General features: G+C 44.6%; 1 protein-coding gene across 5 annotated transcripts in view; it reads left to right on the top strand.

Annotated features, from left to right (window-relative positions):
* The window catches only part of kmt2a (lysine (K)-specific methyltransferase 2A), a 45928-nt gene extending 31748 nt beyond the window's left edge, over positions 1–14180 (top strand). For all 5 annotated transcript variants that reach the window (XM_088300092.1, XM_088300088.1, XM_088300090.1 and 2 more), the window contains exons 25-34: positions 166–2770; positions 3570–6191; positions 6271–6342; positions 6422–6651; positions 6782–6856; positions 7934–8108; positions 8210–8317; positions 8406–8486; positions 8581–8710; positions 9724–14180. In XM_088300092.1, coding sequence (XP_088156218.1) covers positions 166–2770; positions 3570–6191; positions 6271–6342; positions 6422–6651; positions 6782–6856; positions 7934–8108; positions 8210–8317; positions 8406–8486; positions 8581–8710; positions 9724–9999 — 6374 coding nt within the window. In that variant the 3' untranslated portion in view covers positions 10000–14180. The remainder of the gene's footprint in view (positions 1–165; positions 2771–3569; positions 6192–6270; positions 6343–6421; positions 6652–6781; positions 6857–7933; positions 8109–8209; positions 8318–8405; positions 8487–8580; positions 8711–9723) is intronic.
* The last annotated feature ends 986 nt before the right edge of the window (positions 14181–15166 follow it).

Genomic DNA, 15166 nt, shown 5'->3' with positions numbered 1-15166 from the left:
TGTTAAATTTTACACTCATCTGAAACTCCATTAGCTGCAGCAGTGCTCGCTAATACAAACCAAAACTAAAAGCGATGATCTTCTCAGCTTTAATTTAAACTGTCAGAGTGATCATCGGCAGCTCAATTAGTCATCACATCTTCTGTTGTTATTATTTTTTTGTAGGAGGTTCCTCTCAAGCCCAGAGTCAAATCACTGAACTCCCGCTGGACCCTGTCACACGGAATATTGACTCCCAACGCCACGGCTCGCCTTCTCTTTCCCCTCCTGCACATCAGCAACATAAAGAAAGAGCGGTGAAATCACTGACTCACATTTTGCCACGGCCCCTTACCTCGCCCCCTCCGCTTATCTCATCACCCGCCCGAGACCCCGAAAAGGCTAAACGCCTCAGCAAGGACTCGATCCAGAGGGACAAGGAAAGGGCAAGACTGTTCATGCCAGGCAAGAATCGACCGCAATCTTCCATGCACCAGGGAGCACGAAACGCAGACAAGATGAGGGGGTCGAGTCGAGGTCAAGCCTCCAAAGATCCTGAAAGGAACAGATCATCAAGTGACCTCAGGCAAAAAGACTCCGACACCGGTGAATCAATAGCCATAGAGCAAGAAATGAGGAAGCCAGCGATGAAAGAATTGGACAGAGCAAGAATTCTCGGAAAAGACTCATTGAAAGATTCTGAAAAAAGGCGACGCGTCAACCGAGACTCTGATAAAGCAAAACAGGTCAAGAGAGAGTCCAACAACAGAGATGTCGAGAAAAGCAAATCATCCTTCAGAGAGTCGAGCGGAAAGGAGATTGAAAAAACAAGAGCAATCAGCAGGGATTCTGCGCCAAGGGACTCTGAAAAGCATCGACAATTTAGCAGAGATTCAGGAAAAGACAGACCATCCAGCAGAGACTCCGAAAAGGGTCGACCTCCCTCGAGGGACTCCAGTTATAGAAGCACAGAGAGAAACAAAGACTCAGGGAAAGAGAGCGACCCTGGCAACCAGTCGAAACACAGTGGCGGTGAAAATAAGAACGCCAGACTGTCACCTGGCAGCTCTGGCCAGTCCTCTCCTCCTGTGGGCACTGCCGTCCTCTCCAGTCATCATCACAGAGGGGGCAGCGCCAAGCAGGCTCACAAGCACGGCAAACATGGAAGCAAAGACCAGAATATTTCTTCGGCTCATCACAAGTCCACATCTCATATCATCCACTCCAAGGACAAGACCAACTCGGAGAAAGACAGCAGTGGTAGCACCGGAAGCGTCACGCCATCGTCCCTCTTTCATGACGCGGTTGTTGGAAAATCCAGCTCCCCGACTATTGCACGGAAATCAAATGATTATTCGTCAGGTCCAGCTGCGGGAGCCGCCATGAAACCCGTTTGGCCGTCAAGGACTCCGGCGGATGACGACCACGTCAAACGAAGCTCCCTACACACGGTGGCGCCAGCCACCAAAGAGAAACATTCCAAAGTTAAAGCGGCAAGCAAAGACAGAGACCGTGAGAAGCGTCTCCAAAACAGCAAAAACGATAGCAAATCTCCTCTCCTAATCAATAACACTAAAGCCACTGGCAGCTCCCGCACGCATGTTACGAATCCAACCTCTCACACCAACAGCAATAGTAAAGTTCAGCTGCTCGGAAGCGGCACCAAATCCCACGGCAAGCCTCCGGTGGAGAACGCAGGAGACGATCGGTCTTCTTCAAAGGGCAGGGAAAATTTTAGCTCCAGTGTGGACAATATCCAAGGGATGAAGACGTCCTTTCAGTCCCACATCAAACCAACGATGAAGCAGTTAGTTTTGTCTTCAAGAGAGAAAAAGAAACCCGTTAAAAAACCCGTTGTAACACCGCAGAAGCCCGACATTAAGACCGACCCCAACGGCACCGGCAACGTCGACGGTATTTCCTCCTGTCCCATGACGACTACCTCCTCTGTTTCTCCTGCCGGCCAGGGGATCCGTCACTGCGCTCGCCCCACTCTCTTCTCCTCACCTTCCGCCAGCAGCACTGACAGTTCAGAATCTGATACCCAGACCCAAACGGAGGAGGAGGACTCGCACAAAAACCACCCATGCGCCGAGCTCCGAGACCACCTCTGCCTCCTCGCTCAACGAACGAAAGATGAAGCGGAAGGCCCGGACGATTATCATGACAGAGGTACGGACGACACACATCACGAGGACGACAGTGACGGTTCGGGGTCGGCCAAGCGGCGCTACCCTCGTCGTAGCGCTCGCGCTCGCTCGAACATGTTCTTCGGACTTACACCCTTCTACGGGGTTCGCTCTTACGGGGAAGAGGATCTTCCGTTCTACGGCAGCGGGGATGGATCTGGGCCGATGGTTAAGAGGAGGACTGGTCGTAAGAAGTCAGCCGAGGGCCAGGTGGACGGGGCCGACGATATGAGCACCTCCTCTTCATCGGGGGACAGCGGGGATGAAGAGGACAGCGGCATGAACCAGAGAGTCAAGGATCCTTATTACTACAACTTCACACGGACAATAATCAACCCAGGTGAGGGCCTGCCTTCAATTGAAGGACTCGATCAGTGTTTGGGTCGCGGCTCCCAGCTCCAACGCTTTCTAAAAGATGAAGAACAGCAGCAGCAGCCCAACTACAGGAACCACCTTCACGAGGTGTTGGGCCCAACGAAGAGTTCCTGGCAACAACGAGATACAATTGGCCCGAATTATCTCGTTGCTCAACAACAACAACAACAACAACAACAACAACAGCAGCAGCAAGAAAAAACGGAAGACGACATGCTCAATGCATTGTAAGTTCATCCCAATATTTTATCGTTACTATTTTCGATCGTGCCGATTTTCATGTCGTTGCTTCAAATGACAACGCATCGCCAATTAATTTGGACCTGAATGCTCCTTCATTCACTCTCACTGCCAAACTTCTGACTATTGAACATGATTTGTGTTTTATTACAGAAGTGTCAGACAATCCAGTCAAGACAAAAACGTGTCACGAGCATCGTCTTCGGTGCTGAGAATAAACTGATGTGGTCTAATTTAGCTAAATTGATGCAAAACTGTATCTTAAAATCAGCAATTTGCGAGTTATGCTAATTTTATTGTTAAATAGCGATGCGGTGCGATGGCGACCCTGCAATCTTTGTTTAACACATCTTTTTACTTAATTCAGTCACTCCGATTGACGGATATGGAATTAAAAAAGTATTGCATTTTCCAGACGATAAGCCGCTGCTTTTTTCTTCGATTTTGAACCATGTGGCTATTACAACGGTGCAGCTTTTTTGTGGATTTTTCTTTCATCAGTAGGGGGCGCTCCATAGTTCCGCAAATATAAATAAATCTCGATATTTTTTTAATTTTTTTTTTTATTCTCTTGAGTCGGTTCTGTTTTATATATTTATATATCCTGTTTTTTTTTTGTTTTTTTTTTTTTTTGTTTTTTTTTTCAAAAAAGCGCTGCTGCGGCTCATATGCAGGTGCGCTTAATACTCCGGAAATTACGGTAGACAGACTTTTATATTATTTTTTTTGTTATATTTTTCCCCTTCCTCCACAACCAGTCTGACATTTGCCTGCCGTGTTTCACAGGACTTTGGGTCAGCCGCACATTGGTCAGCTGGACGGCATTGACGACGGCTCAGAAAGCGACACGAGCATCTGCACCACCAGCACCACGACAACCACTGCCACCTCGGCTTCCACGCCGCACAAGAGCACTCCACGAAGGCGGGGCAGAGAAAGGCACCAGGAGAAATTGCACTCTCACGAATCTGCCAAGGACGCACACACCAGCGGCGGAGGAACCGGAGCGTTGAGCGTAAACACTCGAAAAGGACAGAAAGAGAACTGCCTCGCTTTGGTTGGCGTGGTCAAGTCGCAGCCGCAAAGTCAGGGGCAGGATCCTCTCGAAGCTCAGCTATCCCTCAACGCCGACCTTCTTAAATCCGACTCTGACAACAACAACAGTGACGACTGCGGGAACATTTTGCCGTCTGACATCATGGAGTTTGTTCTGAACACACCTTCCATGTCAATGCAGACTCTGGGTCAGCAGGCTGAGTCTTCCTCCTCCGAGCTGCTGCTAGATGAGGACTACGTCGGGGTGGACGTCAACCGGCGGAAAGATATTCTCTTTGATGACTTCTCCGAGCCTCTGCCCAGTGCAGAGACTGGACGGGTTGGGGAAAGTAGCGTGAACAGCTCTCTATCTGTCGAGGAGCCTTATCTTCCACTCGAGCTTCCCTCCGATCTTTCTGTACTAACCACACGCAGTCCTACTGTAAACTCCAGTCAGAACCACACGGCTGGCAACCTCATCTCAGATACCTCAGAGCGCAACATGTTGGCCTTGACGTCCGACCCAGATGCGATGGGTGGAGAGAAGAGTGGAGACAAGAAAAGAGCAGGACCAGGAGTGTCACCCTCGGAGACTCAACATGAGGCGGCAACTTTGGGAAACCGGGAGACACAAGTCGCGAAAGGTCACGTGACCCCAGAGCAGTTTATCCCAAGCCCTGCTATTGGTCAAGTGGTTGAGACGCCAGTTAACCAGGATGTTTCAAGAAATTCCGGCATGCCTGCTTTGCCAAGTTCCCCATCACTTCCTCTTCAGGGTCAGAAGTTCCTCGCTACCTCAGCCACAGCTGCAGGCAGCCCCAGTCCTGTGCCTGGCCCAGGACCGTCCCAAGTTCAGGTTTCCACCCCAGCTGTCATCAAACCAAGCCCCGATAAACTGATCGTGGTGAACCAGCAGTTTCAGCCTCTTTATGTCCTCCAGACTGTCCCGAATGGAGTCACACAAAAAATAACAGCCACGGGAGTGATGGACACGAGCTCGCAAGCAGTGCTGAGCTCCATGGCACTCGCCACCGGCTTGAATACCGGACTATCCGCATCTCAGCCTATATTTCCAGCTGGCGGCAAAGTCTTAGGTACGATGTCTCACTCCCCTCAGATTCACACGTTCAGAGGAGCGACCCAAGCTGGCTTCCAGGCGGGAATTCCAAGCACCACCTCGGGGCTTCTCATTGGCTTGTCCTCTCAAGGTCATGAGCAGCCTCAGATTCTGGTCTCCGAGGCGGGTCGGTCGCACGAGTTGGGCAGTGTTGCCATCGTGTCCAGCGCATCCTCTCTCACCGCCGTCCCCACCGTGCTCTCCTCTGCTCACGGTAAGAAGAGACCCATTTCTCGTCTTCTGCCAAAAAAAAACAAGAAATTGGCTTGCTCGCGGAGTCAGCCCACTCTGGCCCCTGATGTTGGCCCTCCGAACATGACGCTCATCAACCTGTCATCCCCTCAAATCACTGCGAGCATCCCGGGCCAGCCCGGTGGCGTCGTTGAGCTAAGCACCCTAACCAGTTCTCAGCGTAAGGTTCCCAATATTATCAAAAGACCAAAATCCGGTAATGTCATGTACTTGGATCCCACTACACTCATCCAGCAGAGGATTCCTGGCACTGCCCCGGCTGGTGTGCTGGATTCCTCCACTCACATCTTACCATCTGGACTCAACCCCAATCAGTCCGTTTTAAATGTGGTTCCTGTGCCCCCTAGTGGTGCAGCCGGCCTCCTGACATCCGGCTCGGTGTCCCTCTCGACGCCTGTCCTCAGCTCGACCGAAATCACAGGGCCCATTAGCAACCTCCTGTTTAAGGCCAGCCCACACGGGTTGAGTTTGTCCGATCAGCCGATGGTCCTGCAGTCGACGGGGGCGACTCCTCTGGTATCCCAACTGGGCTCCCCCGTCACATCCATCGCCAACAGTATCTGTGTCCTGCCTTCGCAGCAGTCTTTCAGTGTGGCTGTCACTCAGCAAGGAGATTCACAAGGCAACACCGTGCACCTGCATCAGGCTTTTTCCAGAGCTCCGACTGCGGAGTCCAGTCCGAGCACCACGGTTACAATTGCACCTGCTGCTGCCCCTTTGAGCCCCGCAAAAGGCCGTGTCGTTGGAGTGTTTACCCAGACACACAGTTCCTTACACTCCCAGAGCAGCAGAACCACGCCCATACACCGAACCTCCAATCAAAGCTTGCAGAACTCAATCGGTGTGGCATCCGCGACAATTACGATTTCGAGGGCAGAAAAGGGCAAACCCAAAGCCAAAAGGAGCAGGAAGAGCACAGACATGAGCAACGGCAAAAAGGTCAAAGTCTCTCAGGTTGACGAGCATCACAATATCAATCCAGGACAAAACCTTTCAAAGTCAAGGTGAGTTCATTCAGCAGCTGTTGCATTCCTAAATCTCCTGTTGAATTTCAAACGCCAATTGTGCCTTTTCGTTGAATAGCACCTCTCAAGAAGCGAGCTATCCTGAGCCCATGGACAAAGACGAAACCCCAAATAAAGCAACCAACAAAAGGTATGAAGATGCCGCTTCTCCTCACCTCACTTGAGAATGTTTCTATTGATCTATCAATGCTGACTTTCATCCATTGCAGTGTCCTCGGCAAAAAGAAGAGTTCCGAAGATCCTGGTCTCCCTGGAAAGGTTGCAGTCAAAGACAAACGTTCTCATGCCGCAGCACCGCGTTGTCTCGCAGCTGCGTCACCGCCCAACCAAGACTGCAGCAGCAAAGACACGTCGTCGCTGGACAGCAAACCCAAGAAGGGCATCATCTTTGAGATTCACAGTGAAGACGGCTTCCACATCCGCTGTGAAAATATTGAAGGTGAATCAAAAGGTCTTCGATGAAAAACCATTGTATGCTCTCTCAATAGCGCAAATTTTGACCAATGCCGGAATAAACAGGCTTTCACCGTTCACGATCCAACATCATATCCTAATTGTCTATTTTACAGATGCATGGAAGTCCCTGACTGATAAAGTGCAGGAAGCTCGCTCTAATGCCAAACTACAGAAGGTGTCCTTTGAAGGTAACGTGCCACTTTGTTGTAAAGCGCGGTGCACACATACCGGCCATCCATTTTCTAAACCGCTTTTAGAACCACTTTTTGAAATCTGCACTACTGGAGCATACAGTGAAGAAAGAGAAATAGTAGTAGAAGAAGAAATAGAAGACGCTAGGCTAACGGTTAGCATTATTTTGCTGTTTTTATTGCGGTGACTGTTGGCTCGTGAGACACGTTTTGTAAACACGCCACACAATCAGTTGCTTCTCTAGTTGTGTCTGGCAACAACCCAAGCTTCAGGTCCCGTTTTATCCGTGACTCAGCCGGACTCACACTTAATAATAAAGTGATGGTAAATACTGAAGCGGTTAACATTTCCGATTGTCAGCCCCATCCATTTTCTAAACCGCTTTTAGAACCACTTTTTGAAATCTGCACTACTGGAGCATACAGTGAAGAAAGAGAAATAGTAGTAGAAGAAGAAATAGAAGACGCTAGGCTAACGGTTAGCATTATTTTGCTGTTTTTATTGCGGTGACTGTTGGCTCGTGAGACACGTTTTGTAAACACGCCACACAATCAGTTGCTTCTCTAGTTGTGTCTGGCAACAACCCAAGCTTCAGGTCCCGTTTTATCCGTGACTCAGCCGGACTCACACTTAATAATAAAGTGATGGTAAATACTGAAGCGGTTAACATTTCCGATTGTCAGCCCCAACCATTTTCTGAGCACATCAAGGAGGAAATAAATCACTCTTAATATACCCACATCATGAGATAATCTTTCAAGATGATTTTTTGGAGCCATTGTTAGTGATGGAAAATGAAGCTTCAAATTTGCTTCATGAAACAGTTGTTGTATTTTGAAGTCCTCTAGATGGCACTGTTGGTTTAAATAAAGGGTTAGAAAATGGCAAGTCAGCCCAATGTTGATCAGAGAGGGCCATCTAGAGGAGTCCAAAAATACTACAACTGCTTCATGAAGCAGATTTGAAGCTTCATTTACCCATCACTACCATTTGGTTTATTGGGACGGTTCTATCTTGAAATCTATTCACAAAAGTAAAAATATATTGTTGTTTTTCCTTGTCCCCTTTCGCAGCGGTGAACGGACTGAGGATGCTGGGAGTGGTCCATGAAGCCGTGGTTTTCCTGTTAGAGCAGCTGCACGGCTCCCGACACTGCCGGAGCTACCGCTTCCGATTCCACAAACCCAAGGAAACCCAAGAGCTCCGCATCAACCCTCACGGCTCAGCTCGGGCCGAGGTCCACCACAGGTCGGGATGCGACGCACGCTTAGCACTTACCTTCGTCGATCATACTGCAAACAACCAGCGTGTCTAAATGCGACCTTTTGTTGAACTTCTCTGCCCCGCAGGAGGTCTGTTTTTGACATGTTCAATTTCTTGGCCTCAAAACACCGCCAACCTCCTGAGTACAGGCCACAGCGAGGGGATGAGGAGGAAGGACAGCTCAGGACTGCCAGGTCGGTCAGACAGCACAAAAAATGCGTCCAGTATTTTGAGGGAAATGATTCCATTTGTTCAATTGTTCTCTCCTTGGCATTACTGCAGACGTGCATCGATGGAACTGCCACTTTCTGTAAGATTCAAACACCTCAAGACCACCTCCAAGGAAACGATTGGAGTGTACAGGTAATAAATCAGATAGAAATAATACAATTTTGGACGTGAGTGGACGTTACATTACTACCCCGAAATAAAAATGGCATCTGTTATCGTTTTAAAGATCCCCCATTCACGGCCGAGGTCTCTTCTGCAAGAAAACCATCGATGCAGGCGAGATGGTCATTGAATATTCTGGGAATGTGATCCGCTCCGTGCTCACGGACAAGCGGGAGAAATACTACGACGGGAAGGTGAGTACGAGACGCACGTGTGAAGCTAAGATGTCAGAATCACTTTTCGCAGAGATGTCCAAACGGGTTTCCTCCAAGGGCCTCTTTGACATTACTCACTTTTGAGTTCACACCTTAAACTCAATCCATCAGTGGAGGAAAAGTGATTACCGTAATGTCCAGACTATAAACCGCTACTTTTTTCCTAGATTTTGAACCAAGCAGCTAATACAACGGTGCGGCTTTTCTGTGGATTTTTCTTTCACCACTAGGGGGCGCTCTATATTTTAGAAAAACGCTAAATAATTTTTATTTTTTTTCTTTCTCTCGGGTCAGTTCTGTTTTAATTTGCAAAGTTGTTGCTGTGTTAAAAGGCACTGTTTTGACAATCTGTTGCTGGACCTTTATGTGCATTCACAATACAAAATCGTTAAAAAAATAAAAATATAATAATTTTAAAAAATAAATTAAAAAAAATAATATATATATATATATATATATATATATATATATAATATAAATTTATTATTTTTTAAATTTTATTTATTTATTTCAAAAGGCGTTGCTGCGGCTTATATAAAGGTTCACCTGATATATCCTGAAAATATGTTAACTCTGTAGAACGTACGTCCAGTGAATCTCCGTTATGTTATAGGTTAGGATCTGACCCCGATGCCCAAAATAAAAATACATGAATAGCTGTTTTTCCTTTCTTAAAAGTGGTTTGTTATTGCATATAGTCCCAGTAAGATGGTGGAAAATATTTAAAACAATATTATAAAGCCATCTGTGCCGCATATCTAGCACGTACGCAGTCATGAACCATGTTACATAAATAATTTTTTTTTTAATTTAGTTGTTACATTATTAAACACAAACAAGACACTTTCAAATCAAGCTTGTAATAGTATTAGCTTCCATATTAGCGTGATTAACTCGCTAGCAAAAAAGATGATGACATCAGACAAGGACAAACAAGCTTTGACATTATCAGCGTGGTCGCTCACTGAATTTCTATCCGACTGTCTTTCAAGGGGATCGGCTGTTACATGTTCCGCATCGATGACTACGAGGTGGTGGACGCCACCGTGCACGGCAACGCCGCGCGCTTCATCAACCACTCGTGCGAGCCCAACTGCTACTCGCGGGTCATCACGGCGGACGGCCTGAAGCACATCGTCATCCTGGCCGCCCGCCGCATCCACCGCGGCGAGGAGCTCACGTACGACTACAAGTTCCCCGTGGAGGACGCCGGCAACAAGCTGCCCTGCAACTGCGGCGCCAAGAAGTGCCGCAAGTTCCTCAACTGACAAGTTTGTGCCAACTTTTTTCGAACCCAAGTCTGCTCTCACTCGGACTGAATATGCGGAGGAGGAGGGGCCCGGAATATGGAAAGGGAAATATAACGTGCCTCCTTTCGCGTCATGTTGCTCGCCAAGCTTCTTTAGCTGACTGACACTTCGTTTTATTGAAATTTGGATGAACACCTAAGAAAAGAAAAATATTTTTACATTGGCCCATCCTCGATCAGTTTAAAAAAATAAATAAAAAAAATCAAAGGTTCCGTTTTACACCAAAGTGCAATTTGTCGAAGGAACAAGAAAATCCGTTTGAATTAGTTCGTATTTTCTCGGGTGTGATCAGCTGTTCTTCTGCACATTTGGCCTGTGTGAATGTGCCCGGATGCCTTTAGAGCCACGGTGACTTGATCTCGCTAAGGGTACAAACCTGCTGACCTGAGAGCGACCCAAAAAAAAAAAAACGTTTTTTGTCACACCTGTGCGCTTGATTTGACAATGGGAGCGTTGTGTTATTGACTGGCTGGAGCCTCTTGAGAGAGAGAGAGAGAGAGAAAAAAAAGGCAGCTTGAGATTCTGGTGGACTGACAGCCACAGGGCCCCAAGACTCTACTGACGTGCTTTAGTAGATTTATTTATCTCTTTTTTTTTTTCTTTTTTTTTTTGTATGTTTTTGTTCCTTATTTTGTTGATGCGATCCATGAAGCGCCGTGGATTTTGTAGGAAGTTGCGCCTCTTGTTTTTGATGATTCTGTTTGGACTCATCGTTCCAAATGTCAGCAGCAAAGAGAACCAAACAATACAAAAAAAAAACAAAAAAAAAAAAAGGGCATCCTTGAATTGATATTTTCGCACCGCCTCTTGTGATAACCATTGTTGTTCTTATTCTGGAAATGTTCTTACGTGTTTTGAGTCTTTTAAAGTCTTGTCTCTTGTCTGTCTTTTTTTTTATTAGAAAAGGCAAATGTCATGATTTAAAAAGAAAATGTAAATAATGTATATTTTTCTACAGCAACAACAAAAAAAAAAGACTTAAAAAGCACTCGCTAGTGAATAGCACTTAATGATGGTATTTATATTTTTTTAAAAAGTCATATTTATTTTAATGCCATTTTTTGTAGGAAATAGAGGTTTACAAACACTAAAGCGCTCTCTATGTTTTGTACTCCGCTGCCTTTGTCAAATTTTCTTTAGGTTTTGTTGATTTTTTTTTTTTCTTTTTATGATTTTTTTTGATAGGTCCGAATATTTTGTTTGATTCCAAAGACTGACGCTGGCCCGCGGCTTGGGCCACTTGGCTTCAGTCCACCAGGAGCTCACCACCTGGGCCTTTTGGTCAAAGCTAATTTATTTTTCTTGTCGTCATTGTCGTCGTCGTCGTCGTTATTAATTGGAGTTGGCGGTGTGGCTCACGTGAACTACTATTATTATGCACTTGGGAGAGTTTAGATTGGTTGATTTCTTATCTGATATCTCCTCTCTCCAGCCTTATTGTCTCCTCACCACATCACAAACACGCAGACAAGAAAAAGTACACATCAATAAATATCTGACAAAGGTTAATCAAAATAAAATCTCTCATTTATATCATATATACGAATATATATATATATATATATATATATATATATATATATATATATATATATATATATATATATATATATATATATATATATATATATAGGTGCCTTTTGTGAGTATGAAGGGTCATTAGAACGACACTGAAAAGGAGGGGCAAAAGTTATAAGAAAGTCATCATGTTGTGCTAATAATTTTTCTTAATTTTACTATAGGACTGAAAAATGTGACGTGATAAAAAAATCATTATGAGAGAAAAAAGTTACTAGAATATCGTGTTTAAAATTAATCTGGAACATGAAAGAAAAAAGGTTAGAATGTTACGAGAATGAGAATTGTCAAAAGTCGTATTACTGGAAAAATAAGTTATAAAAGTTCCAAAATAAAGCTGTGAGGTTTGATATTTAAAATATAAATTTTATTGTACCTTTTTTTTTTTTAAATCTGAATATACAACTTTTTCTCATAACAAAACGCATTTTGTTTTGAAAATATACATTTTATCTCAAATATACACTTTTTATCTTGACAAAGGCAACGTTATTGTTGTAACATTCCGAATTTTGAAAATACGCATATGATTTTAATCTCTGAATGATTGGATTTTCGATATAAAAAAATAGGCTTTTTTTTTCATCTTTCATGTAAAAAAATTATAACTTTATTCTTGCAATGCAATTTTAATCTCTTTTTTTCTCGTAATATGATTCTAGCTCGGCAATATATCACTTATCACAAATGACTTTTTTTTTTGCTCAAATCTTATTCTCGTCACATTAAGACCTCAATCTTCTACAGTCTGGCAATTGGAAATTACGCTATCAGGCTATCAGTAACAAAATGCGCAAATGCTATCAGGCTCACGATATATATGTATAAGACTTAGTTCTTGGAAAAAAATGACTTTTCATTTTCCTTTTCAGTGTGGCCGCTAATACTCCTGCCGATAAAAAGCACCACTGTCCCAGTGCTCAGCCATGTTAGGGCTTAACAATAATCAACATGTTGTTTTCCTGCGACATCATTAGCAGTGACCCCAGACCAACACCACCCCCCCCTCCCCCCCACACAGACATTATGGTGAAAACCTTCACACATAACGCATGCGCTTGATCCTTCATCACGGGGGCCGAGTGTCCCCTGAGCAGTGGGACCCCGAGAGGCTCTTACCAAGTGCACTTGACTGTCAATGGGCACCAAAGTGAAGTGGGCCTGAACCGCTACCTTGACGGTGATGGTGCACCGAGCCCCCCCTCCCCCCTCAATTCTTACCCACCAGGGGGTGGGTGGGCGGGGCTTGATTGGGTTGTGCTGCTAAAATGAATGTAAACTCAATTCCTCCACGTTCCTCGATTTGCGAGCGTGGATGTTCTTTTCCGTTGCCATGCCGACATACCCGATGAATGCGGGGGGCGTGGCTTCACACGCGAGCATCGGCGCAAACATGTCCGCCGATCTCAAGGGCTCCGTCTACAAATCCCAATCTTGGCTCCTTGGACTTCATTTCCTCTTAGCGGCGGGGCGGGGTCACACCAGTGACCCCGCCCCCTCTCCGTCTGTAATTATAGTATAAATACAATATTATACGGACACATGCATAGTCTTGTACGTTAGTATCTATACAATATATGGAATGGACAGACAAACTTAGTTACAGTAGCAAAATCAGCCGATTTATACTAGCAATGTTTCAATGTACTCTATAATGGTTTTGTGTTACAGTACTATCGGATGAAACTAACGTGCATCATTTCTTTTTGTCATATAATGGATATCCAGTACCAGTTTTTTGCTGTGCCTGCGATCGCACCTCCGCCAAGAAAGGAGCGATGCAGTTTTGTTGATTTTAAATTTTTTTTTTTTCGTTCTTTATTTTCCCGCAAAGGAGCAGTTCTATGTGACGTGTAAGTGTGTTCATGTGCTCGTGAATTTCTTGAGGTCATTTCTTTCTAGCCCCCATTTTGTATCTTAAAACAGGGAATTTTACTTGATGTGGTAATGATTTTTTTTTTTTTAATATCCCACCAAAATGGCGGTTTTCAAGTCCTCTGAAGCTTTCGTTGTACTTTTTTTTTTTTTTAATATAGTCATAATGCTGAACGTTTAATTTATTTATTTCGTGCAACATCCAGAAAGGAGTTGTTACTCAGAGTTTTTAGAGAGGTCGGACAAGTCAGTGTGTTTTTTTTTTTTTCATTTTTTGTGTGTGTTGAACTCATCAGCCTTGTTGGATGAAATGTGGTGCCGCTGTGAGAGCGGATGAAAGGATGTGGGGGGGGGTGAGAAAAAAAAAGAAAAAGAAAACATGAACAGGCTCTTTCTTTGAATACCTTCAATGTGTTTTTGTCTCACGGATAATCCTCTTGTCCCTGCCATCATCGCCATCATCATCGTCGTAATAAACGGGATTCATAACAGTGTTCTCTCCCAGCAATGAAGGAAAACTACCACCCTGAAAAAGAAAATAAACCACAAAACTATACTCGGTTGAATGTATAATGAGGAAACAAAGTTGTACATAATGTGTAAAAAGAAAAGTTTCTAATCATGTTTATTTTCTATGCACTTTTTTTATTTAAGTGATAGTTTAAATAATAAACATGTCTCCTTTACGCCTTTTTTTTGTCTTGTCGTCATTGTGTCACGTTACTCGTCCTCACCAATAACACATCATCTTGGGTTTATTTTACACAAGGACTCTATCAAGCATTTTGAAAATGTATGAATCTATTTTCATTTGCATGCAGCATAACGGCAAAATTGCTGCTTCACCATGTTTACTTTGAACTCTAATTGACCCAAATCTGCTAAAAGTCTAATTTCTTTAACATATTCACGACCTAAAAGCCACTTGGCGGTTTAAAGGCCAGTCGCACAATTTTAATACATATTCTACACGGGTCAAATTTGACCCAAACGGGGTCAGCGTTGAGAAACTTTGAATTCATTTTTGGTCTGGTATTTTAGTTCATCAATTTCAGGGTGAGAGAAACCTATTTGGAAACCTATCTTTTCCCCCTTTTAAAAGTCTAAACATATTTTATTTTTAAGAAGAGTGACATAATGAGATGACATCACCACACTATTCCACACACACAATTGCCATACGCTCGGCTTCCTTTTCAGCAGTTTGAGCAAAATGCAAATGTAAATCAATCTATTGTTGTGTATGCTAATGCAGAGTTTCCATCTAAACTGGCCGTTGAAAAAAAAATCTTTAACACCTTAAATGAACATCTGTTGCACACTGAACAGACAAAAGCGCAGCACTGATGCCACCATCTGTTCTGGCTTTGTTTATCCCCACTCAGCAACCGAGCAGGCGCTCATTAGAAGTGTTTGTCGGGTTTGCTTCATTTACAGGTGAATTTGTCAGCAGGGGGAATCCAGAGGCTCACTTTGCTGAATCGGGTGCTGCAGATTAAAAACATGTCTTGACTCATGGCTCGTTCAGAGAAGCAAAAAGCACACATCGGCCCACCCCAGTACGTCAGCCATGTCCCAAAAACCGCAAAGCAGATTCATGACTCGACACACAGAACATTGACTACGAGTTGCTCCGGGTGCTTTCATTTGAGGCAAGAAAGTGCTCAGATTT

The sequence above is a fragment of the Idiotropiscis lumnitzeri genome, chromosome 7 (genome assembly GCF_059441095.1).
Source record: "Idiotropiscis lumnitzeri isolate Australia: NSW breed Sydney's pygmy pipehorse chromosome 7, RoL_Ilum_1.0, whole genome shotgun sequence".
Classification (NCBI taxonomy): Eukaryota; Metazoa; Chordata; class Actinopteri; order Syngnathiformes; family Syngnathidae; genus Idiotropiscis; species Idiotropiscis lumnitzeri.
The sequence above is the reverse complement of the archived record's forward strand: the minus strand, read 5'-3'. Positions and strand labels throughout refer to the sequence as shown.